The 27,837-nt window shown below is 33.3% G+C and overlaps 1 protein-coding gene across 1 annotated transcript in view; it reads left to right on the top strand.

Annotated features, from left to right (window-relative positions):
* The window catches only part of MIOS (meiosis regulator for oocyte development), a 40,732-nt gene extending 18,204 nt beyond the window's left edge, over positions 1-22,528 (top strand). Inside the window, exons 4-11 of the mRNA XM_079711668.1 lie at positions 2,437-2,691; positions 5,406-5,575; positions 8,266-8,331; positions 9,911-10,069; positions 14,077-14,229; positions 15,871-16,075; positions 21,010-21,139; positions 22,301-22,528. Coding sequence (XP_079567794.1) covers positions 2,437-2,691; positions 5,406-5,575; positions 8,266-8,331; positions 9,911-10,069; positions 14,077-14,229; positions 15,871-16,075; positions 21,010-21,139; positions 22,301-22,397 — 1,235 coding nt within the window. The 3' untranslated portion in view covers positions 22,398-22,528. The remainder of the gene's footprint in view (positions 1-2,436; positions 2,692-5,405; positions 5,576-8,265; positions 8,332-9,910; positions 10,070-14,076; positions 14,230-15,870; positions 16,076-21,009; positions 21,140-22,300) is intronic.
* The last annotated feature ends 5,309 nt before the right edge of the window (positions 22,529-27,837 follow it).

Here is a 27,837-nt window from a genome sequence, read left to right as displayed (position 1 = left end):
GAAAATATTTTTCATTCTTAAATGGTAAACTGATCTAGAAAGCATGTCTGTTAAGAAGAATTACTTTGACGGGCAGAATTGCTGGGCTTTAGGTTTTTAAGAACAAAAATGTTCTTATAAACACTGGATAAAATTACTGCTTTGTTATTATATAGATGTAAAAATGCAACAAACATATCTACAAGTAACAGTGCTTGCTTGATGTAGTATTTGAAACAAAAAAAATTTTTTAATGTTTTTTAATGTTTAAGTGAACTTGTTTCACTTGTTTCCCTCACAACCATCATAAAACATTGATTTTATTATTTAAATATAGGGTAGTCTCAAATTTTGCAGGTACAATCTTGTCACTTTAGTATTGCATAATGTGTATAAATAGATTTAAATTAATCATATATTTAAAAATTCATGCATACTAAAAATCATAATATGACTATGTACTTAAAAACCCACAATAATATCACATTGCTTATTTGATAACCCGAATTTCTTGTAGCATAGTTATTAAGCAGTGGGAAAGTCTCTGAGCAGCCAAAATAATATGACACAATATCCATGCAGTTACAGGATAATTTTCCACCTCCTAGCACTGAACTCTTTGGATTCATACACATTGATCTCTATTCCATGACACAATTTCTAGAAAATAAAAACTCTAAGAAACTAGAAATTATTAAGCTGTGAGGAATTGTTTAACAAATAAATTGCTTTTTGTTCACCTGCTTAAAATTGTTATTTTTATAGTTAATTAACTAATATCATCAGCACTGAATCCAAAATTTATACGGGAGATAAGAAAGTAAATACCTTATAGTACATCTGCAGCTTGTTCTACATGAAATTTAATGACTACATGCTATTTAAACAGTTTAAATTTGTTATTCAGAATAAAAAGTCTTCTTTAATTTTTAACATAAGTGTTTTATTAACTTTATCATTTAATTCTAAGTTTTCTCAGAGTTCTTAAAATCTCACTTTCATAAGCTATAAGTGATTTTGTCTTCACTGACTTCCCTCATGGTTGCATATAGAGGAGCACTGTTCCTCTTTTTGATGTGCAGGTATTCTGTTTCTTTTTTCTTTCTTTTTTTTTTTTTTTTGGCTGCCTTGGGTCTTCGTTGCTGTGCGTGGGCTTTCTCTAGTTGCAGTGAGTGGGGCCTACTCTTCGTTGCAGTGTTCGGGTTTCTCATTGTGGTGGCTTCTCTTGTTGTGGAGCACGGGCTCTAGGTATGCGGGCTTCAGTAACTGTGGCTCGTGGGCTCTAGAGCACAGGCTCAGTAGTTGTGACGCATGGGCTTAGTTGCTCTGCGGCATGTGGGATCTTTCTGGACCATGGAGTGAACCCGTGTCCCTTGCATTGACAGGTGGATTCTAAACCACTGCGCCACCAGGGAAGTCCCTACAAATGTATAATTATTGTATTATATATAACTATATAAATGTAGGATGCTGTAAATTACAAGTGTAAATTACTACTAATAAAAGACATTTGTAATGTTGGACATTCTTGCTTCCTAATTCCTAATTCAGTTTATTCTGAAAATCCTTTTTGTTAAAATAAGAACAGATAATTAATGACAATTTTGATGGTAAAACTTTCTAGAACTTTTAAGAATTTGAGTTGCAATTAATAGAGTCCTTAAGTTTCATCTTTCTTTTACCTTAATTTGGCACCAAGTATCATCTTACGTGAAATTATCCCCCAGTTAGGATCAGCTGCCTTGATTGCAATCTAAGTAATGTTACAAGAATTATTTAAATTCCTTGTGAAAAGAAAATGAGGCCATAAAGTCTCCTGGTTTAGTAAGGGGGGAGAACCTTCAAATAATTCCTATTGTACTTTAGCTTAGTACTTAACATTTCAAAGTACTTTGATGTTTTTGATCTCATTTTTTTTCATATAGATGTATATATTCATACATAGAGTGGCAGAAGGGGGAGGGAGAGAGTGTGAGTATCAGATCTCAAACACTGGGGATACCTTTCAAATAAAAAAAGAAAAGATGCGAGCCCTTTTGGAGCTTATGTTCTAGTAGGAGAAGAGATAAGACTGAAAATAAATTAAATAAAATACGGGAGCTTATGTTAGGTAAAGGACATAGAGGAACCAATGGTTAGTTAGATAATACAGGTGGCACCCTACTTTAGATTAGGTGATCAGGGAGGCTGCTCTGAAGCAGTGACTCAGCATAGCCCATCAAGCATTGACTGTTAGTCCCACAGCTCTTTCTGGTAACTCGGGGAAATTTGTACTTAACAACATGTAAAATGTGTTTTGTTTGTGGCATGTTTTATACTTATGCTATCATGAAATTGTGGCTGAGAAGTTGAATATTTAAAATCTAATGTTGAAATAGTCCTATGTAAAACTGACTTATTTTCCAAATACATTTCAAACACTAATAAACAATAATATAAAGATGTTTCTCTTTTTAGGAATGGTAGAAAGCAGCAGACATAATTGGAGTGGGTTGGATAAGCAAACTGATATTCAGAATTTAAATGAAGAGAGAATCTTAGCTTTACAGCTTTGTGGGTGGATAAAGAAAGGAACGGATGTCGACGTGGGGCCATTTTTGAACTCCCTTGTACAAGAAGGGGAATGGGAGAGAGCTGCCGCTGTGGCATTGTTCAACTTGGATATTCGACGAGCAATCCAGATCCTGAATGAAGGGGCATCTTCAGAAAAAGGTATTGGGTTATGTAATAAGATATTTGCTGTTCATAGAATCCTTGAAAGAAAAGATGCTGATAATTGTTAAAACTCTAATCAATATTTTTGGTAAGTTTTTTTGAAAGAGAAATTAGCACAGAACTGTGTCTATTAAAGTAAATGTTTAGTCCATCCCTTTTGTTTATTGAAAAAGGAGATGTCTTAATTGTCTTTTTAATATTATAAGGAATACTCAAGTATGTTCATTTCAATGTTTTTTCCTTGATAGTTCACATACATTTAAAAAATGTATTTTCTTGGAGATTAGGACTACTTTAGTTTGCAAGCATTTTTATGGCAAACATTTGAGAGTATTTTAGTTTTTGCTTTATTTTTTGTATGGTTTTTGGTTGACTTTTAGGAAACGGAATGACACTTTTAGTTAGACTAACATAGATTCTTATAACAATCATACTTCGATCTACAAAAGTGTTTCTACTTGAGTCTGCTGATTAGAACATAGTTTCCATTTAATATTTTTTTGAAAAAGAAGAAACAAAGATATGTGATAAAGTTTTCACCCTGACATTTTGCAAGAGAAAACTCAGAGAAATAAATATTAATCCAGGAATTCAGTTTTTTTCTTATTGGGAATATTTCACTTCAAGATGTATATATACCTATCAGTTTTTAATACACCTGGCTGAATTATTTATGAGTATTCAGAATACTTAATTTTTATTTGCTGGTCCATTTTGAAGCTATTACAGTTCTGTGGTACCATAGGAAAAACACCTGAAATTAACTGTAATATACTTACTTGCAGTCTAAAAGTTGAAAAAGCTAATGTTTTGCCCAGATTGTCCTCTTTTCCTTCAGTTTTGCTCTAGCATAAGTCTTCCCCATTTGAGAGTGCAGTGGAAGATATGTGGTGATGGAAAAAAGAATTGATATTTAAAGCCATTTCTAATTCTAATTTTACTATGATCTGAGAGCGTGATAATCCTTGTCTTGTGTACCTGGAAAATTTGGTGTTAGATTTAAACACCCATACTAACAATAGGGGAAAAGTATCTTTTCAGTGATTTGAATAACCTGGTTGAGGACTGGAGAAAAGATTTCTGTGAATCAGATATTCCTTTCCATTTGGAGATAAATGTTCTAAGCAGGATTCAAAGAAGATATTCCTTTGTTGTTGTTGTTTCTTAATGTTAAAGTCAGAAAGAGAAAAACAAATACCGTATGCTAACACATATATTTGGAATCCAAAAAAAAAAAAAAAAAGGTTCTGAAGAACCTAGGTGCAGGACAGGAATAAAGACACAGGCATAGAGAATGGAGTTAAGGATATGGGGAGGGAGGAGGGTAAGCTGGGGATGAAGTGAGAGAGTGGCATGGACATATATACACTATCAAATGTAAAATAGATAGCTAGTGGGAAGCAGCCACAGAACACAGGGAGATCAGCTCGGTGCTTTCTTACCACCTAGAGGGTGGGATAGGGAGGGTGGGAGGGAGGGAGATGCAAGAGGGAGGAGATATGGGGATATATGTATATGTATAGCTGATTCCCTTTGTTATAAAGCAGAAACTAACACACCATTGTAAAGCAATTATACTCCAATAAAGATGTTAAAAAAATGAAAGAAAGGGAGGGAGGGAGGGAAGGAGGGAGAGGGAGAGAGAAGGAAAGGACGGAAGGAAAGAGGGGGGGCGCGGGGAGAGAGAGAAAGAAAGAGAAAGAAAGAAGGAAAGAAAGAAAAAGAAAAAAGACTTTAACAGAGTAAGCACAGGAAGCAGGCACAAAATAACTTGGGGAAAATGTTTATAGAAATGAGGAACAGGCTATTAAGAACATAAAGTGGGAAATGCTGTTTTATTTGGAAAAAGAGTAAATGATTAGGATCAAGAAACCTAATAAAGTTCCTATAATAAATGTAGAAAACACTTAAGAGTAAAAGCTAAAGATGAATTTAATTTTCTCTTTTGAAGCTAAACTTAATGTTAGACGCCTAGGCAGCCGTAGGGCTGACTGCCAGGCTAGCAGCTCATCAGCAGCCGTATAAACTGCTAAGAACAAATGTTTAAAAGACTATTGGTAAAAAATGCTTTGTTGCAAATATGTCTAAATACAGTTCTGTGATCATTCTGATAGTTAATTTTTTCCTAGAAAAATTAAAAGTATAATACTATAATAATAGTTAATTTGGTCCTAGAAAAATTAAAAGTATAATACTATAATAAGAATGCTGAAATATTGGCTTTCAGTACTTTGCTGATAAAACATATACATAAGCATGAGCATTATATATGTAGGAATAGGAAAACAAATGATTTTGAAAATTGTAGTCCTGAGATACAATAATATTTACTATCAACACTTTGAAACATCTCCACATAAATTAACTTGTTGATGAAGTTGGCAATGATTCTGATAGTATTGCTTCACTACTCTTCATTTAGATCCTAAGTTAACATACTGTGTAGGAATCTGTCTGGGATGAAAACTTGAGAATTAAAAGATGTGCTTGTCCTGCACAGGGTTTGCAATATGGGTAGAAGTTTTATAAGAATGGAAATTTTTGCTTGTGGTTCTTGCCAGATATTCTAGTCTGTGTCAAAACCCTTATTCTAATAGGCTTATTTTTCTGGGGGGTAAATTCACCCTCTGATCTTTATTTGTTATAGTTGAAGAACTAGGAGACATTAAGCTTTTGATTACTTTGATTAGCTGTCTCTTTTTAATATGCAGGTGATCTGAATCTTAATGTGGTAGCAATGGCTTTATCGGGTTATACGGATGAGAAGAACTCGCTTTGGAGAGAAATGTGCAGCACTTTACGATTACAGTTAAACAACCCGTATCTGTGTGTCATGTTTGCATTTCTGACAAGTGAAACAGGATCTTATGATGGAGTATTGGTAAGCTAATTTCTGTTTCATGAGACTCTCCTTTTAAGATAGGAGTTTTTAATCTAATTTTGTTAAAATTTTCAAATGTCAGTTGCATAAAATAATGTCATATTTTGATGCATTTTATATTATTTAAAATAGGTATCTTAAAAATTTGGAGTTAGCTGATAGCAAACTGAACTTGATTTTTTTTAATGGTTTTAATAATATAATTTACAGACATTGGAGGAATAAGATTTTATCCTTTAGCTTAGGAACTGAGCTCTAGAACTCTACAACTATAGAAACATGAATAGTATATTGAAATATAATCTTTTAAATGTGTGTATGGTGTTTTTGTTTTTGGCTTTTTTCTTAGTTAAGTAAATCAGTACATGATCAGTTATGGTCAGGATAACCATGTATCTTGTCTGAGTTAGTATTTGTCATTCACAGACACATACCAGTTTGGAAGATAAATTATATGATCACACTACTTACAGTGGACTATTTTATTTTTTCGCTATTTGGTCTTTTCATTGCTGTTTTTTTTTTTTTTTTTCCTCTCTCTCCTGCTTTAATCACTTACGAACACATCACCAAATAGGTTCTTTGTCACAAAGTACAGAAAGAAAGAAGTGAGGGTTGCTTATCAGTTTTAGTTATTGGGTTTTAAGCTTCACCTTAGTACCACAACTTCCTTGGCATTTGTTGGGCTTCTTTCTAGCACTGAGAAGAGCCTTCTAAGGCAAAATGTATTTCTATTTTTTTTTTTTGCAATTGTAACATTTATTGGGTTGGCTAAAAAGTTCATTCATTTTTTTCTGTAAGATGGCTCTAGTAGCGCTTTTAACTTCATTCAAAACAATTTTGTTAGATTGTATTGTGACTGTAATAGGCACCTGGAACAGTTCTTTGCTCAAAAAGGTAAAAAGTTTTGGGAAGATGGAATTATGAAGTTGCCTGAAAAATGGCAGAAGGTAGTAGAACAAAATGGTGAATACGTTGTTCAATAAAGTTCTTGGTGAAAATGAGAAATGTGTCCTTTATTTTTACTTAAAAACTGAGGGAACTTTTTGGCCAACCCAATATTATAAAATACACATTGATAATTGATTTAAATGTCAGTTCTGAAGAATTTATAAAAACATGTATTTTATTGAGATAAATGAATGAATATATTAATAAATGTTGTTAGTGTCCATTTTGACAATTCTTTGTGTGTTTTGTTCATTACTTTTAACAAATTACTATTGAACCTTTCTAACCACTTCAAATTAATATCCAAGAGCATGTTGGGTTTTTTTTTGTTTTGTTTTTACAATTATTACTCTTTGTTGTTAAACAGAAGACTTGAAATGTTGCATCTTGAAGAAATAAAATGATACTTTTAGGAAGTGGTAGAGGACAACGAAGACTAGAAAAAGAAATGGATTGTTCAGATTTTAAATTGATGGAGAAGTATATTGTCTAAATGTTAAACTTCTGTATTTTCAATTAAGTGACCTATTAAAAATACCTTCTTTTCTTATACCTAAATAAGTAAGGGATATCATATCCTGAGTAGGAAGCTTTTATTGATATTTCCAAGCTGTTTCAGGAGTGTCCCTGATTATACTTTATATGTAAATAATGATAATTATCATTGTTCTTTTTAAAAAATTGTTAAGTTATAGTAATCTAGTGAAAAGTTTTGAATTGGGAAATCAGAAGGTAAAGGTCTGAGTCCTTGCTCTGCACAGTTACCTTAGCTGGTCAGTTAACTTTTTTGGGTTTTAGTTTTTTCAGCTATAAAATGGGACAGAGAATATTTATAACTCTTTCCAGATCAAAATTGTAACACATGCAACATAGTCTAAGAGTTAAATCTAATTTGTACCAAATATGTCCCCTTTTTAGGGCAGAACCATATTTTATAATTGAGAAAACACACTAAGGTATCAACTGAAGTGATCTTATGTTTAAAGGAGGAAAACTATATTTCATGGAAGACTTCAGTGGAAATAGGATCCTTTATCCACCCTTAAACTATTTTTTACTTATCACAAAATTAATTGTATCTTTCTACATTTATAGTAAACACTTTTCAAAATAGTGTTTTACATTATTGACAAGTATATAAAAATTTAAGAATTTATCATAATGCCTTTTATTTTGCCACAAACCACCTATATAAGAGTATTTTACAATAGCCACAAAAGTGTGTCTATTTACTTATAAGGTATGTTTTAAAATTTTGTGTTTAGAAACATGTATTGATATTCTTTCTAAATCCTGAGCCGGTATATTTACTGGTAATTCACAGATTTCCTAGACTTGTTGATTAACTTAGAAGCGAAGGAAAGATTTCCTCAGTTTCACTAAAATTAATTTCTATGATGAAAGGACTACATGGCATCTTAAATTTGATAAACTGTTCACCATTGCTTCTGTTTTATGTTAAAGTTATATAAGACAGAACTGGAATTTTTTTAAACTAAATTGGTCTATTTAAGAGGTAAATCTTTACTTTCTACGGACAATAACCTTAGCACTGAGTTTCCTTAGAGTTACATTAAGAAAAACATCTTAGGCGATCAGTGGCTCTGCCAGTATATACACAGTAACCTATTAATACATTTGAAAATCAAAATATATATTAGGTATAAAATACCTAGTCTGCAAAAATTTATAAGTCATAGCACCCGAAAGTAACTCTTTGCTTTTTCTCTTCTTTTCAGTATGAAAACAAAGTTGCGGTACGTGACAGAGTGGCATTTGCTTGTAAATTTCTTAGTGATAGTCAGGTAAGAACTGATTTAATTCCATATTTAAAGTGATTAATATTTACTGTCGGGCTTCCCTGGTGGCGCAGTGGTTGGGAGTCCGCCTGCCGATGCAGGGGACACGGGTTCGTGCCCCGGTCCGGGAAGATCCCACATGCTGCGGAGTGGCTGGGCCCGTGAGCCATGGCCACTGAGCCTGCGCGTCCGGAGCCTGTGCTCCGCAACTGGAGAGGCCACAACAGTGAGAGGCCCGCGTACCGCAAAAAAAAAAATACGTATATATATATATATATATTTACTGTCACTGGATTAAGAAACTAATCTTTATGTATAAATATGTATCTGTGAGGTTTATATATAAATTCCTCTAAAAAGTGAGGTAATAATTTATTAGATTGAGATATTATAAACATGTATCATACCTAAGTTTACTTATTTAAGAATGCTGATTTAACAAGGACCTACTGTATAGCACAGGGAACTGTACTCAATATCTTGTAATAATCTATAAGGGAAAATAATCTGAAAAAGAATAGATATATATGTGTATAACTGAATCACTTTGCTGTACACCTGAAACTAAAAACATTGTAAACCAACTAAAATTTTTTTTAAAATGCTGACTTAATATTTTAGTTTATTTCTACTGTGGTGAGTGAGGTTAATCAGTAGATAAAGATGTTAAACTCACCTCTTAGCGATGCTATCAAAGGATTCCTTCATTTTTTAATACAATAAACAGCTAGTACCTGAATATGCTATGTAGATAGTGAGAGAGAAATGCACATAAACAACTAGTAATACGTTGTGCTGAGTACTACAATAATGAGAAAGTGCTGGGGAACATAAAGCCATCTTGGCTAGAGTTTGGGGTAGGATAAAGTCAGGCAAGACCTTATAAGAAATGGTTTGTTTTTGTGTTTGTTTGTTTAGGATAAGATTGTAAAGGACCCATGAGCTTTACAGATCAAAATCCCAAAAGAGATTTACAAGTTCTTTTTTTTTAAATTTCATTGAAGTATTGTTGTTTTACAGTGTTGCGTTAATTTCTGCTATACAGCAAAGTGACTCAGTTATACCTATATGTATTCCTTTTCATATTGTTTTCCATTATGGTTTATCACAGGAGGATATTGAATATAGTTCCCTGTGCTATACTGTAGGACCTTAATGTTTATCCATCCTATATGTAATACAAGAAATGGTTATTGTTGGTAATCTTGAAGTTCCCTTCCAACTCAGATTCTGTGACTTTATTACTTCGTACTGTATAATAGACATCAAGAACTTTGCAAAGTAATAAGGACAGTTCTCTTTAAATTTAAAATAGTAAACCCTCTGTGGATCTTTTATAGAACAATTATCAAAAGATAGTAAATACCTTGCCTTTAAAAAAATATTTTAAGTGATCATGAATGCTGTATTGTAATTTATAATAGATGCAGACTTCTTAGAGATCACATATCTAGATTTTTACAAGGGCTTTTCTTTTAAACTGTTTTCCATTAAGAGTAAAATCGTTTCAAATGTAGAATTTATGAAGCAGAAAATACAAATAATCAAATGGATTGCTTTAGAAAAATCACTTTGAATTTTCCAGTTAAATAGATACATCGAAAAGTTGACCAACGAAATGAAGGAGGCTGGAAATTTGGAAGGAATACTGCTTACAGGCCTTACTAAAGATGGAGTGGACTTAATGGAGAGTTATGTCGACCAAACTGGAGATGTCCAAACAGCAAGTTACTGCATGTTACAGGTTAGCGCAGCCTGGCGGCAGCAATATTTTAAAGAGAAAAAAATTGCTTAGCCTTCAGTATTTTCTTCCCTCACTGAGTGGATATGCCCTGTTGCTTGCTGACGATCTTTAGAAGACATTTAGCTTTAATCACTTGATCTACAGGACGTCTGCCTTACCTTACGTCCCTACGCCTCCTGTATTGGGTTATCTGGGTTTTCCTTTCACTTTGAGAAGTGTCAGTCTTGAATTTATGTAAAGCTCAAATGGAGCAGAGACACCTCTCTTCGTTTTCTCCAGTTGTTGACAGAGCAACACCTTCTACAAAGAGATTGCCTTTCCCTGATCTGAATTACTATACATCTTTCTTGAAATACAGAAGGCAAGTTACACACAGCTGTCTTAATTCTCATTATTCCCTTTTATTATCTCATTTCCTCATTTATTAAATGGGCATGATTTGGTATAATCGGTCATCTATTTTCTCTCAGTTTTTACTGTCCAGTGGCTAAAAATGGATTCCTGGCAAAGATTCCTTACTCCTTTGCTTTTGTTGGAAATATGGTGACATTTTAGAGCTTTTTCCTGAGATTTCCTATGGCCCCCCCAGCTAATCTTATCCTTCTTAGTGTTCTCTTTCCTGTCCTTATCCTTTTATACAATATGATAGCATGCTGCATACTGGCTAAGCAAAGTAAAATGCCCCCTCCCCCCACCCTACCTTCTTATGAACAAAAGTAGATATTGATTGGCCCACAAACCACAATGTAAACTTACCCTAAGGTAACAGGCCACTGACCATGGAAGAAAAGGTGTCCTTCTATAGCATAAGGTATCATTGTTTTCTTACTGAAATGAGTTCACATTTGTTAAACCAAGCTGTAGATATATGGCTATGGAATGCAAATGGTTGGTAACCTCTTAACAAGGTTTATAAAATACATTTAAAATGTGGTGTGTAATTGAATCTTGCTTTAAAAAAAAATCTAGTCTGATGATCAGCTGCCTTTGAATTGAGAAGTTCCCTCCATTTATATTTATATGGTCAAGATTTGGTCTGTCATCTTGCTATTAGTTTTCTCTTTTGCTTTTTCTTCTTCCTTTTGTTTTTCTGTTCCTTTCTTGCCTTCTTTTGGGCTAATTGAATATTTTAGTATTTCACTTTATTTTATCTATTAGCTTTTTAGCTATACCCCTTTTCATTATCTTCTTCTTTTGAGTAGTTGCTATAGGTCTAACAATATGCATCCTTAACTCATCAGTCAACATTTTACCTCCGCTTACTTTACGTTTCACACCTGATACATCATGCTTCCTAATTCACCTTTTCTCTTTCTTACCTCACACCTGACACTTTCCGCTTTTTGCTTCATATTTCATGTTACAACAGTGTAATTCCATTTACACATTCCCCTCCTTTGTCCTATTGTCTTGTATTTTGCTTCTACATCCATCATAAACTCCAACCTAGTGTTATTATTTTTGCTTTGAACAGTCAGTTGTCTTTTATGTAAATTATGTGAAGAATGAAAACATGGGCTTTTATATTTACTTACTTATTTACCATGCCTGGTACTATTTATTCCTTACCAGAGACTCAAATTCCATGTCATATCATTTCCCTTTGCTCTTTCTCTTTAGCATTTCTTATAGTTCACATTTACTGGGGACAGATTCTCTCAGCTTAATTTTAATTGAAAATGTCTATTTCGCTCATTTTCTTTCAGCATTTCAAAGATGTGGTTTCACAGTGTTCTGGCCTCCATTGTTTCTGATGAGAAGTCACATATTACTATCCTTGTTTCCCCTGTGTAATGCTTCATTTTTCCTTGGGCTGCTTTCAAGATTTTCTTTTGATTTTTAGCACTTTAACCCTTGAAGCCTAGTTGTGGTTCTTTTTATCCTGCTTGTGATTCACTGAGGTTCTTGGATCTGCAAGTCAGTGTTTTTCATCAGATTTGGGAAGTCTTCAAGCATTATTTCTCTCAATATTTTTTTCTGCCTCAACCTCATTCCCCTTCTTGGACTATTATTGCACGTATATTAAACCATTTGATATTGTACCACAGATATCTGAGGCTCTGTTTATTTTCTTTTCATCTTTTTTCTTCTGTTCTTCACATTGGATAAATTCTTTGGATTTGTTAATTGGCTATTCTGTCACCTTCTATCTGATGTTAGGTTTTCTAGGGAATTCTTAATTTCAGTTATTGTACTTTTTAGTTCCAGAGTCTCCATTTTTTTATAGTTTATATTTTTCAGCTCAGAGCCCTATCTGTTTACTAATTAAAACACTATTTTCCCCTAAGTCTGAATAATAGCTGCATTTAGATCTTTACTTGCTCTAACATAAGGGCTATTTAAGGTTTAGTTCTATTGACTGCCTTTTGCCTTTACTTTGAAACACATTTACCTGTTTCTTTATATGTCTAGTGATTTTTTTATTGAATACTGGCCATTGTTTGCAGTATATTATAGACATCTGGGTTCTTTTCCTTTTTTTCTAAAGAATGTTGGTTAATGCTTTTGGAAGTTCAATTACTTGCTGATCACTTAGGTCTTACATTTTGTTACTATGGGAAGCCCATGGCATTTCCCAAGCCCTTCTAATTTTAATTTGGTCAGACTTAATCTCTGAACTGTTTTCTCTGCAGACTTTTTCAGACCATCATTTTAAGTTTTATTGGGGCGGTTCTAGAGAAGACTTACCAAATAGGAATTGACCAGATTCTTTCTTAGTTTATCCTCACTGCCGTGGAAGGGGAAGGAGTGGGGTATGAAGATTTCTGATTTTTCTGTGAATTTTCTTTTTAAATCAGGGATTCTATTATACTTTAGTACTTAGTTCTGGCTAGTTGGTCATAATTAGGACTGTAGTAGATGCTTATTTTTTTAAGAAATGAAGTTGTCAACTATGAGTTTTTCACATGTTCTTTTAGCTAAATTTAACTCTAGTAATTGAAATTAATACTTAATTACTAGGTAAAAGATATGCTTCTATTTTGATAGAATGTCTAAAGGTAGATTGTCTTTATTAGCTGTTATAGGTTTCTTCCCTTTTTCTATAAGATGCATGCTAAGTTGCCTCTGACATTTTACTTTCTCTGTGGCCCCCAAACAGAACCGGAAAAACTTGGCTTTAAATTAATGGCCGTAGCATCATTGGAGGTAGAGGCTTTCTCTACTTTCTTCATCATGTGAAGATAAGGACGATATCCTCGACAGAGCTAAAAGCATTCTACGAAAACCCAAAGCAAGCGTAGGTGAAATGTGGAGTGTCACAGCTGCCAGGGAAAATACAGCTTTAGGAAAAGTCTTAGTGGCAAAAAATTGAAGTTCTTAATGAGAAGGAATCTAAAATAAATTTAAGGAAAAGGAATTGTAACTTTTCACTGTGGCCTAGGGGCAAAAGAACTAAACATTTCTGGTTCAGTTTTGGTTTTTTTCTTTCTTTCTTCTTTTTTTTTTTAATTTGAAGGTGATAAATATATGTTTTAATTGAAGGCGAGGGAGACAATAGGCATTTTTAACTTTTAGATAAATAGGTATACAAAAATAGCATCTTAATCCACAGTACATTGCTAGATATGAAGGACCAGGCTCAGTATTATTTTTAAATGTGATTGAGTAATTTTGGTGTGTATTTAGATGAGATAGTAAATATATTTTGTGAACCTAGAGGTTTTAATTGTTGGGACAAAAAATATTTGCGTCTTTTTTTACTGCATTCAACTAAGAAGGTGAATTGATTGCTCTTAGGTCTTTAAACCTAAATAAGAGGTAGAAAATTACATTTCCCTGGCAAGGTATAATGGTATGTACAGTGCATATTTATGTCGTTGGTAGAGGCCAACTTAAATTAATGGAGCTTCCATCAGTTATTTTATCTGTATCCTCATTAGGAGCCAGCTTTTGGCAAAGAAGAGGCCTGTTTCTTCCCGTGTGCCGCATACTCGCATGTTGCCTAGAATCTTCAGGCTTACCCAGGAAAATTTTAAAAACTGAAATAATTCATGTTTTCTTTTTAGGGTTCTCCCTTAGATGTTCTTAAAGATGAAAGAGTTCAGTACTGGATTGAGAATTATAGAAATTTATTAGATGCCTGGAGGTTTTGGCACAAACGAGCTGAATTTGATATTCACAGGAGTAAGTTGGATCCCAGTTCTAAGCCTTTAGCACAGGTAAGTACATTGTTTTGGAGAGAATCAAATTGTAACATGTACCTAATAGCCCAGCCAAAAAATAGAAGTGTTTACAGCATGTTATATAGGGTAAATTGAGGGTTCAATTTAATAAAATGTTATCAATATACTCATTCTTTTGCTTATGTTGAGTTCCCATGTCTTTATCTATCCCAGAGTGCACTTTGTCCTTAATCTTCCTGTTTTTTTGATCATGCCTCTTCCTAACAATCATCTCAGTGACTTGAGCTTTAGTCTGACATAGAGCAAACCACAGCAGGTCTAGAGGATCTTAGGCAAACCTAAATCAGTCCTAGGGTTGTCCAAGGTTTTCTAATATATTCCAAGATCTTTCAGAATCTAAACTACTGTATGTTCTTACACATTCCACTTACATATTGACACTTTCTTCACTGTTATATGTAATAAGGCAGGAGTTGTTTCTTTAACAGTATATACATATATATCTATATGTCTAATTAGACATAGAAAAATTTTTTTTCTTTAAGCAGTAGTTTAAAAAACAGATCAACACTGTATATAAAATAAACATCAAGGATTTACTGTATAGCATAGGGAATATATTTACTGTTTTGTTATAATCTATAATGGAAAAGAATCTGTAAAAGAATACATATATAACTGAATAACTTTGCTGTACACCTAAAACTAACACAATATTGTAAATCAACTATACTTCAATTTAAAAAACGCAATGTGGGCTTCCCTGGTGGCGCAGTTGTTGAGAGTCCGCCTGCCGATGCAGGGGACACGGGTTTGTGCCCCAGTCCGGGAAGATCCCACATGCCGCGGAGCGGCTGGGCCCGTGAGCCATGGCCGCTGAGCCTGCGCGTCCGGAGCCTGTGCTCCGCAACGGGAGAGGCCACAACAGTGAGAGGCCCGCGTACCACAAAAAAAAAAAAAAAAAAAAAAAAGGCAGAAAAAGCAACGTGAAATCAATTATTACATAAAGCACTTGATGTGAAATCACTGTGTCTGAGTTCAGATGTTAAATATCAGGTATATGCTCCATGTGAGCACTGGATGGTGCTATTTTCTTATTTTAGAAATTTGAGAAATTACTGTTTGTATTAAAACAACCTGAGTATTAATCAAATAGCAGTACATGGTAATATTTGTTACTAATCTATATCATAAGTGTTCAGGAGTCTAGGAGTTTAATATAAAGGCGTAATGAACAGTTTATATTGCTATTATTCTAAAGTTTTAACTATTATAGGATCCTTAACTCCTTTTTATCTTAGGAAATGAGTGTTTTATTTACAAGAAAATTTTGTTTAGGAGATAATATCATTGAACTTTGTATCAAAAGTCATATTGGGATATTCTGTAATGTCCCAGGGTGAACTCTAAAGTTCTTGTTATTTTTTTCTGTAGATCACAGTGATGTTAGGAAGAATATAACTAAACAAAGGTAACAGAGAAGTATTCAAATAATGTAACTGCTAAGTGGAAGTCTTAAATGAGAGCTCATCAACCTAGCAGATAAATTATTTTATAATACACAATAAAATTTAAAAATTATTTAAAAGTAATTTGTTAGGATCAAACTTTGATTATTTTATATTTTATTCATGAAGCTTTGCATTATATTTATTTCTCCTTTCATTTGTTTTATAGGTGTTTGTGAGTTGCAATTTTTGTGGAAAGTCTATCTCCTACAGCTGTTCAACTGTGCCCCATCAGGGCAGAGGTTTTAGTCAGTATGGTGTCAGTGGCTCACCAACAAAATCTAAAGTCACAAGTTGTCCTGGCTGTCGAAAACCCCTTCCTCGATGTGCACTTTGCCTCATCAATATGGGAACACCTGTTTCTAGTTGTCCTGGTATGACATAATTCTACAGTATACTTTTTGGAGCTGAAATTGTTTCTACATAATTGATTTGATGTTGTAAATAAAAGACATACCCACTTGAGTTTATATTATTTCTAAGAGCAAGCCACTTCGCTGGCTTGAAGGTTTTTGTGTTCTCTATGAAATCTGTACATTAAAAGTAAAATCTATATCCATGATATCTCAGGTAATCTCACAAATGCTTGACAATTTAACATTCGTGAGAAGAGCTTAAATATTAAATAATCTTATTCCATTTTCTTACCACTTTTTCTAAGAGGAGCTCCCTCAAATTTTATGTTTAAAAGTCACTGTGGCCCCATCTAGTAACAAATACCTTGTGTGCATAAAGAATTTTTGATAGTCTCAAAACACTTTGACATTTTCTCTTATTTCATGTTCAAAATCTACCTGTGAAAAAATATGTAGAGAATGTATTAACCTAGAAGTCAGATCCCTCTACTTCTAAGTTTTGGTGTTGGCTTCTGCTATATTTGTCAGCTACCTAGTAAATACATATACTTTTTTAATGGTTAGAAATATTAACATTATTGTTTACTGCTTAAAGTAAACATATAGAGAAAATTTTTGAGAACAGTAGATAATTGAATAAAATGTAACTAGTGGCTAGAAATATTTCAGCTATTTATATAACTTGAAAATGATACTAGAGCAAAAAATTTAATGAAAAACATTTGAATATCTGGCATACTGGTAAATGAATAAGGAATAAAGAACTGAGTATGGTATCAGAATGCCTGTTGTAGTTCTGGCTCTGTGACATTTAGTCGGTGACCTTGAGAGTCACTTTAACGCTCTTACTTATGAGGTGTTGGACTGGGAGATCCCTTCTAGTTGTGAAATTCTGGAATTCTGTTCTGTAGCTGGTTCTTGTAAATAGTCTGTTTAATTGTTACATTAACATCTGTGAAAGAGATTTGCTAATATCATTAAGTTATTTTTCAATATAGTGCCTTTTTTTTAACAAATGCAATATGTGATGTTTTCAAATGCACATGTTAGTTTTGACTTAAGCTTTAATCAAGGATTTTCATTTTTTTTTTTTTTTTTTTGTGGTACGCGGGCCTCTCACTGTTGTGGCCTCTCCCGTTGCGGAGCACAGGCTCCGGACGCATAGGCTCAGAGGCCATGGCTTGTGGGCCCAGCCGCTCTGTGGCATGTGGGATCCCCCCGGACCGGGGCACGAACCCGCGTCCCCTGCATCGGCAGGCGGACTCCCAACCACTGCGCCACCAGGGAACCCCCAAGGATTTTCATTTTTAACGTTGCATGTTGATCACTTTTTTTACGTCCTTGATACAAATAAATAGAAAATAACAATTGGGAATAAAAATCTACTACAATGAAAGAACAAGGAGGCAAAATATAGCGTAAATAATTTCTATGTGAACTGAGATACATGGAAATAGTTCAACTTAATATGTCTTTTGGACCATAAGCCTCAGGAAACTGTAATGGCTAGAGTGCTGTTCCTTTTTGCTAGATACTAGCTTTTCAGTTTTTTCTATTTTTGAAATAGGTAAGAAAAGATAAAAGCAATTTTCTGGAATTTGAAGAAAATTAAATCATAAAACATTTTAAGTTCTCTGTTATAGAGACTGTTAATTTAACGAATATTCAACACTCAGGTTTATCAAGTCTTAACATTTTCTCATATTTGCTTCAGAAATTTTTTTCTAAATTTGCTTCAGAAATAATTTCTTTATATAGGTTTGAGTACTTGTTTAATGCACTAAGTTAAGGCTGATGTGCTAGGATGACTCAAAGATCCTCTTGGAGCTTATGGTATATAATGAGCAGAATAGCTAATGTAAAATAAGAAATTATATGTTCTAGAAAATAAATACTAGTCCAGAATCTTTTATCTGTCATTCCCAAATCTCTAAAGATCTGAAAAGCCAAAGTTTTTTTTTTTTTAATGAATTTACAATAATCTCATTTGGCAAAAGAAAAAATCTGTTCAGAATTGACGTGAGGTTATTAACGTTTTTATTTCTCTTGTTTATTTGTGAACATTCATATGTTTCACTGCAGAAATGCTAATGTGTTTAATTACAAGATGGTGCCTCAGACTTATATAAGTGTTATATAATATTTGTTAGGTGTTATATAATATTTGCTCATTATTTTCCTGACATCCCCAAAGATTCCAAATTCTGAAATACATCTAGCTCTCTGAGGTGAATAAGGGATATTATATAAAGAAAATGTTAGGAATTTTGAAAGAGGGTAACATTGCTTCTATCTGAAGCATATCTGAAAAACCTCAAAAAGAAGATGCCGTTTAAGTTGATCCTCTAAAGTCTGATAGATTTAAATACGTGAAGATTTTAGGGAAGCCTATCCAGGTTGTAGGCAAAGGGTACAAAGCATGAACTAAGGTAAAGAGATTAGTGAAGATGATAAGTACAGAGAGTGTATGGGAACTACCAAGTGCATCAGTGTGATAGAGCCTAGGAAACAGTGTAGGAAAATTAGGGGAGCCTGAATCTGATCTTTAAAGGCATTACTGAGCTGAGTTAATTACAAAGTAATAAGCATTTTCTTTTTTTATTCTGTAAAATCAGAAAAATCTGAGTTCCAAAATAAAACAGGACCTGATAGAAATCAAATGTTTTCTCATGGCAGTTTAAAGATTTAGGTATACAAACCTCTGTGTTGCTTTGCTTGCAATTAGAGATGGCATCCATCCATCATGCTCTGTGATCCAAATGGCCAGAATTTCTATAAGCTTATTTAACTGAGGGTTAACAAATTTTTACAGTCAATTGTGCTTTGAAGATTGGAACTCTATTGAAACTGTCTCATTGAGTTTATAAGTGTTTAGTTATAATATTTATAAGTTATAAACAGTAATATTTAGCATTAAAAATTATAAACATTATTCAACAGTGTTTTTTTCATAGCTATTTTTCTAAGTGCTAGAAATGTTACAGTGAACAAAACAGATAAAAATCGCTGTCCTTATAGAGCTTAACTTCTAGGTATGATATATTTTTAAAAGTTAGATTATATATTAGTTTCTTTCTTACTCTTCTTTTTTTTATTATTATTGTTGTTGTTAGTGCCTAAGTGAAACTTTAGTTACCCTCAACTATTCTATAGCACTTTTCATAATTCACTATAAATCTTTTAAATTTAAAAGCTATTTGATCTTAAAATGCCTTCTCACATGGCAGTGAGGTAGAGCTGTTATATTCAGCTTCATCAGAAACATAAGGATTAATTTGTTCTGGACTCAGTCTGTTTTCTCTTTGTATTAGAAGTTACAAAACAAAGTGAAAGTCACTAGTGAGAACTATACACAAAAGTATAAAATACCTTATATTTAAAAGGTCTGTATTTCCTTTTTCTCTTCTCTCTCTTTCTCTCTTTCATTATTAATTGTTTTTATGAAGCTTTTAGGAAGAATTTCAGTGTGTGTACATCTTAAATCCTTGAACCACCTTCACATCCTTTCATCTCCATACCATTAGCAAAAAGAGATGGGTATTTTAAATAATTGTTTGCAAGACAATTTTGGTCATTACAGTGTGACCAGCAATGGCCCAGGTAAAATTTTGAACATAGCATTATGTCTTAATAGGTACACAATTGCTTAATTAAACTTAATATTTTTACTTACTCATTTTTCTATTCTTGTCTCTAATTATATATGATCTTAAAATAATTTGATTTGCTGTTTTAGGACAAAAAACGTATTAAGGTGACCAAAATTAATAGAATGAGCATTTTTCAAGCACTAAAAGTTATGTAAATTTGTGTGTAGATGTACATGTGTAAATGTACATGTGTAATAACACATTTTTCTTCAAGTTTTTGTGAATGACAAATGTATAGTAATGTATACATCGTGTACTATGATAAATCAGTCATCAGTGAGTCTTTTACTCTGCTTTAAGATAGCATTGTCTATACTAGTGCCTTGGATTGTTTCTCCCTACTTCATACCACCTCTTTGGGCTCTTCCCAAAGGTCATTACTGTCCTAAATTGTGCGTTAGTTTAGTCTCTTGCTTGTCTGTATAGTTGTTTTACACGTTTACTGTCGTCTGTGTTTTAAATTCTGTGTAAATGAGTCATACGCATATGTCCTTCGACAAGCCTTTTTTTGCTCAACATTGGAGTTGGGTTTTTTTTCCTAGTTTCAATTATGCTGATTAATGTAGTGGTCATTTATTCCTTTTTTTAATTACTGCTTTGTATTCCATTTATGACTACAACACAAATTTTTTCTATTCTACTATTGATGGACACTTGGTTTCCAGATTTTTAGTGTTATGAACAGTGCTGCTATGAACATTCCTACATATGTTTCCTTTTACCATACACAAAAGTTTCTCTAGTGCATTTTCCTAGAAGTAGAATTGCTAAATCATACTATTTGGTAATGTTTTACTTAGGATTTTATGTCTGTTCAGGAGGAAGATTGGCCTATAATCTTCTTTCTCATATTGGCTTTGTCTGATTTTGTTAGCAAAGCTATACCCACCTCATGAAGTGCATTGGGAAATTGCCCCTCTTTCCTATTCTTTCCTATTCTTTGTGTAGATGAAAATTACCTGTTCTTTCAGTGTTTGGTAGAACTCACCTGTAAACTGGACTTGGTATTTTCTTTATGGGAAGTTTTTTAAACTACTGATTGTTTCTCTAAAATTGTTAATTCAGATTGCTTCTAAGTGGGTTTGATAATTTCTATTTTTCCATTTATTATTGACTATTAAAAATGTAAGGAAACTGGTTATTTGGTATTTTTTTCAATCTAAACTAGATTCTAGCATTAAAATTGCTGTTTCAGTATGATATGTGATTTGTATTTTGACATAATTTTAGAAATACCTTTTAAGAAACTTTGATTAAAGTATTATGATATAGTTAATGAAGATCACTGTCTTTAACCCATAGGAGGCTCCAAATCAGATGAAAAGGTAGACTTGAGCAAAGACAAAAAATTAGCTCAGTTTAACAACTGGTTTACATGGTGTCACAATTGCAGACACGGTGGGCATGCTGGACACATGCTTAGTTGGTTCAGGTAATCATCACATTCCTTCTTCTTTTAATTAATTAATTAATTAATTAATTTTTTTAGCTGCATTGGGTCTCGTTGCTGTGCGCGGGCTTCCTCTAGTTGCAGCGAGTGGGGGCTACTCTTCATTGCAGGGGCTTCTCATTGCAGTGGCTTCTCTTGTTGCGGCGCGCAGGCTCTAGGGCGTGCAGGCTTCAGTAGTTGTGGCACGCGGGCTCAGTAGTTGTGGCTCGTGAGCTCTAGAGCGCAGGCTCAGTAGTTGTGGCGCATGGCTTAGTTGCTCCGCGGCATGTGGGATCTTCCCGGATCAGGGCTCAAACCTGTGTCCCCTGCATTGGCAGGCAGATTCTTAACCGCTGCGCCACCAGGGAAGTCCCCATTCTTTCTTTAATAGGCTTGGAGTTAGAGGAGATAAAGCAGATGGCCTTTTAAATAGTTCAGGTGTACACAGCCAAAGGATGAATTTCTTTTATACTGTCACTTAAGTTAACAAAGGTGGTGTGAACATTTCTATCACTAGCCTATGTAATCTTAAACTATAAAATTAATACTTGTATAAGAAATTGTTTAAATATTATGTTTGGGTTAAATATTTGAAAAGCATTATTTAACTTTACTTGGAGAAAGGATATATTTACAGTTTTTTATGACTGACTGAATATCCTATCATATATAATATATAGTATGTAACTGAATTCAATGATAGAATACATGTCAAACTCCTATATTAGTTATCTCGTAAATAAGTTTGTTATGTAGTAAGTATGCACTTCATACAGTGGAGACTCAAGACCGTATTTAACTTTTACTTTGAGTAGTATCAGTGGCCCTGTACTCTTCAGTGCTATAACTTTTACACCCAGTTTGTCACATTGGCTTTAATTTAAACTCTGAGCACATCCCTGTCACATTCATAACTGTAAATGAGATAGCTTATTATATATTAGAAAGTGAAGCTGTTCATTTTTCAGTAACTTTCTCCCCATGTTCAGCTTGGCACTCGTTTCTAGTTTAATGCTTTTAATGCTTTTTGTCTTTGGGTTTTAATTCCTGTATTTTTCAAATGCCATCTGAAAAATTGCATTATAGATATCGATAGGTATATAGATAAATGTATGTATGTATGTGTAATTTAGATGTTTAACTGTGACTTGACCTATTTTTCAGGGATCATGCCGAGTGTCCTGTGTCTGCATGCACGTGTAAATGTATGCAGTTGGATACAACAGGGAATCTGGTACCTGCAGAGACTGTCCAGCCATAAAATCTTATCCCGTAAAGAGGAACCTTCAAGTGTGGAGCTTTCTGATAGATGTCCTTCATAGCTCAGAAACATACCTCAGAACAAGTCACTTGTGACTTTCCTGTAATGGGAAAATAAATCATTCTATCAAATCACCAATTTGATGTTTGAGTGATTTTGATGTACTTCACAGAGACAAATGCTGCTGAAATGAACATCAGAGTGTGGGCATGAATTCTGTTCAGTAGGTTGGAAAAGTTCATTTTGGAAAGAACTTTTTAGGGTTTTGTTGAAATTATGAACACTGTGCAAACAGAGTTTCTGGAGTGACGAAGAACAGACCTTGAAACCATACTTTTTATGTTGCAATTGGTTATCTTTCAGTAAAATCTGTACACTTTTAAAATAGAATAATATGACCAATTCAGTGATTCAGACGGTAATTTAAGCTTACTCATGCTTAGATTCCTTCCAGATTAAATTTAAATTGTGGATTTTTACTTTTAGAATTAGAAAGCCCCCTACCCTACACTGGAGAATTATTTATCAAGGTGTGATTGATACATATATTTTTAAGGATTCTCTTCTCTCATACACTTTCATTTTAAGATAAGAAATCTTTTGGCACAGAGATTTATTGTCTTCCAAAGAAAAGTCAAAATTAAGAGTGTATCCTACAACTTTTTCTCTTCTGAGGAGAAAAATATGCACCATTTCAAGGAAACGTATAAAATTTTCCTTTTCAACCTTTTGCTTTCCAATGTCCTTATTTATCTTCAAAGATTTCTGTCCCTATTAATTTATCATCTTATGCTCATTATCTGGAAGCATTTGGCTGAATACAAAGTCTATACAAGTCTATATGTGACCAACCATTCAGCATAATCTATGTCACTGTGTCCTACTGTCAGATTCCCTCTTGGAGAATATCCTGTTTTTTCTAAGGTAGACTGGGAGATGTTGGGGAAACCAGAGTCACTTTGGAGACAATTTCACCTTTAATGTAAGTTTCTTAAAGTAAGTATATTTGGGCCAATTTAGGGACTTTATTTTCAAATTTTATTTTTTCCCTTTTCACAGCTAGATAGTTGGAAGAGAAATACAAAAGATTTGTAGCATCATCTGACATATGCAGAGGACTGAACTGAATTTCATAGTTGAAGTTGTACTTATAGAAAAATAAAAAGTAAGCCTAAAAATTATCTTATAGATTTTGAAGAAAGAAATATCTTAAACAAGAATTTTAGAAGCTTTCACGTTAGCAATTTTACCTGGTGAAACTAAGATCTGTTAGATTAATTTGAGGTATGACTTAAATCCTGAACAAGGGTGGATTAAATTTATTTTGTACTTTGAGATCTGTTACAAAAGTCTTTTTTCTAGGAAAGCATTGCATACCTACTCTAAACGTCTCACCTAGATGACAATCTTTTGTTTAAATGAAAGAACTGGGAATAGTTACAATCTTTTTTTTTTTTTAAACAAAGATTGTTATTAAGAGGACTTTTTCCAGTCTTCTAAGTAAATCTTACTGATTTCATTTTACTAAAACATAACCTTTACCTTTAAAGTTGCTTCAGTTGAAGTGTTTCTTTCAAATTTACTCTGTCCAAAATATGAAAAGTCAGCTTTAGTGTCAAACTGTTATATACATTTTCATTTCTCCTTAGCTAAAGTAAGGTAAATTTTTGAATTGATGTTTAGAATAGGGTTATATCTAAAATATTTATAATTTTTGGAAGTACAATATAAGACATAAGCATAAAGTCTATTATATAATCTGCCTGTAATCACAGGATGACATTTCTAAGAATAATTGTTTATGCCTATGTCAACCTTCTAATATTTTCTGTGAAACCCAAATATTCATATAAGATGTCTGTTATGCTTGTTTTGCATTTCATTGTATGTGAAACATGAAAATAGACTAATTTTTTCATTTTTATTACTCGGTCACTAATATTTGGGTTTAAACTCAACGAGATATTTTACCTAAACATGTTCAACAGAAATGTTTAACAAATGTGTTTTATTATTTTTTTAAATTGAATAAAAGTGGATTGAAGTCAACATGTCTAATCTAGAAATTATGACCACTCTGCAAATAATCCAATAAAATAATAAAATAGTAGTTATTTTGATGGCAAATTTGATTCTTAGTCTTAGAAGTAACTTTTTTGTAGACTCTGTTTTTCAGCTTTCCAGAATGGTTATTATTCATTAAAATGGTATGTTTAAAAAGTATATTTCCATTGTCAGTGCTACACCGAGTAAGTATTAGAGTGAGAAACAAATAGCCCTGCATTTAATTGCATGGCTGGATGTAATTTCAGTCACTCATTTGACTGCAGATATTCAAAGTATGGGTTTTGAAATATAAATTATAATCCTAGCCCCAGTATCTTGGCCAAGTGACTTGACCTTTTTGAGCTTCAATTTCCTAATATGTTAAAAGGTATAGAAATTCCTACCTCATAGGGTGATTGGGCGTGTTAGGTGATGAAATAAACATGAAGTGTTATATCCGTCACATAATGCTCTGTAAAAGGTAGTGCTTAACAGTCATTGTTACCTAATCTTTATTGGTTACTCATGTGTCAGTACTTTTTAATTGAATATGGTATAATTTAAACAAAGTATGTACATTTACATTTGTCTCAGTAGTGAAAATTTCCCAAGAGCTTGTTTTTCCAAATCTGGATAAATTATGGCATTTTCTTTTGAGATAGAACTTAGCTACTTTTGTTTATCCTGTATTTAGAATATTACTTTCTGCTGTATGAAGAAGTCCTCTGAACGACTACCTAGGATTTTAATGTGTTACAAGAGTGAACCCAGGGATGAAAATTAAAATTTTGGTAAATCTGGACAGTTGACCAGTAACCATTGAAAACTTGAGATTTTCATATCTATATTCAACTCTTAAGTCCTGGCCTTCATAGGAGAAAATATCCAGTATTTTCCCAGTAAAATCCTACCTTTTCTGCCATTCTATTACACTTGATGTTCATTTAAGTAAAAATGTTGGGGGGATGGTGATAATAAAAAAGGAAGTACACTGTGAGATTTGTTCTCCTTCGGGATAGCTGTGGTTAAAAAAAGTGGGCACTAAGTAGTTGTACATGTCTAACATCTCAGATAGAGGCGTCAGAGAGAGGGGAGAGGCATTTTAGGTGTTAGTTCAACATCCTCGTATAGAGGGCCTGTGACCCCCATGGCCATGGCAGAGATGGGGCTAGCTGGACAACTGCTCTCCTAGCCACTACTCTCCCATTACATCATCTGCCTATTCTTCCTTCCTACTCGAAAATTTTGTAGGTTTCTTTACTGATTATAGAAAGCACTTTATGAAAATATTAGTCTTTATAAACTATTAATTTTTTACTAGAGTATATAGACAGAAGGAAAGTTCCCGAAATGTTTTTAAAAGATAGTGTAATCCAGGTATCAGATTAACATAGATTGCCAAAACAAAGAACTGATTTCATTTAGGAATATTCATGATAAATTCATAAGTAAAGTCAATATCTAATCCAACAGTATATTACTGAGAACAGTAGTTACTGTTGGTGCTTATTATTTGCCAGGTACCATGCACATTATCCTATTTAATCCTCACAGTGGCCCTGTGAGGCAGATACACTATTACTGCTCCCATTCTATACATGAGGCAATTAAGGCATAGGGACATTAGGTCACTTGTCCTAGGTTATACAGCTAATAAATAACAGAGCCAAGACTTAGACTCCAGTAGTCTGACTTCCCAATCTGTACTTTTAATTACTGTTTTATGCTTCCATGTCATACTTTATGGGCTGTGTATAGGAGAATAATCCACTATGACAATTGAGGGTTTATTATATTTAGTATTAATATGCCAAAAGAGAAAAAACATGTCAGTGGCTCTTTGGATGTAAAAAGCAGTTGATAAAATCCAAAAATTGATTCCTGATTTGTTCTTTAGATTTAGTTTTTATCATGAAAAGGAAATGTTTTTCCTCCATTTTTTTCCCCTTCTATTTTACTGTCTGTCTCAAACAGCCAGCATCAACGTAGTGGGGAAATAATAGGAATAAAACAAGGATCAAGTGGTTACCGTTGGTTCTGCACATAGCAGTGCAGAAGAGGAAAGTGGATGGAGGCACACCCTTGCTTCTTTTCCAAGTCTTTAAAGTTTGGTATGACAAAAATACCATAAAGAGTTAAAAGGTAAGCAAACTGGTAAGCTACAACATGCATACAAATTTAATACCCTTAATTCACAAAGAACGTTTTCAAACCCATAAGGAAAAGACACAACCAATGGATAATATTGATCAAGGACTTGTACAGCCAAAATAAATTAAAATGGCCAACAAACATAAATAAATGTTAAATTGGTAATAATGCTGATTAAAACGACAGCAGGATACTGTTCACTTGCCTGTGTAAATTAAAAGGAATAATATGTATTTTCATGGATATGGGAAAGGAACATTCTCAAATAACAACTTGCGAGAGTATTAGTACAAGTGTTCCTGAGGACAGTGAGTAATATGTATCAAAAGCCTTAAAAAGCTTCATACCCTTTGACATACTGGAAATATTTTCTGAGGGATTAATTGGATAAGTACACAAAGGTGTATGTTTCTATGAAATGATTATCAGTATTTTTTATAGTAACTTGGAAACCTAAATGTTCAATAATAAGTAAAGAAATTGTCACATACATACGATGGAATACTAACAAACTATTAAAATAGTATGGGTATTTTTATTGACAAAGGACGATTCATGATATATTTATAAATGGAGGGAAAGGCAAGTTATAGGATAGTATATGTAGAATATATTTGTATGGAACACTTGGAGAATATTTATAAAATTTTAACAGTGGTCATCTTTCAAGAATAGAATTTTAAGTGGCATTTTTCTTATCTGCATCTTCTAGTTTTTCTACAATAATGATGAATGTATAAATAAATGAATATGCATATCACACACACCTTAGTGGCTTTTATAAAAGTTACCCGTGACCTGTTATCTTGTTCTTGCCATAATGAACAATCAAATTATTATGAGGTGAAGAAACTTGCTATAAGGTATTTTGAAAATGATTACTGAGATTTAATTGTTTGGAAAGCATTTTTCTAGATTTCATATTCTACAGTAATATATAAGAATAATAAACAGATGTGGTTCTTTCTCTTAATTGTGTCTTTTGTCATATTTGGAAACAGTGCATTTTGTTCTCCATTTAACACATTGGGAAATGGATCTATAAAATAGTTCTGATTTTCCTGAGGTAGTATTACATAATTAGTGACTTTGTTTCAATCTTCTCTCTCCTAGATGTTCCTCAGGATATTTCCTGACTCCTCTGTTTTGGCTCTGGGCCTGTGGCAGGACACCTGTCCTCTGTTTTTAGAATTTAGTTAAATATTGTCCAATCCAGTGTAGAGTGCATTTTACTCAACTCATT

The sequence above is a fragment of the Hyperoodon ampullatus genome (genome assembly GCF_949752795.1).
Source record: "Hyperoodon ampullatus genome assembly, chromosome: 9".
NCBI lineage: Eukaryota > Metazoa > Chordata > Mammalia > Artiodactyla > Ziphiidae > Hyperoodon > Hyperoodon ampullatus.
This window is presented reverse-complemented; position numbering and strand designations above follow the sequence as displayed.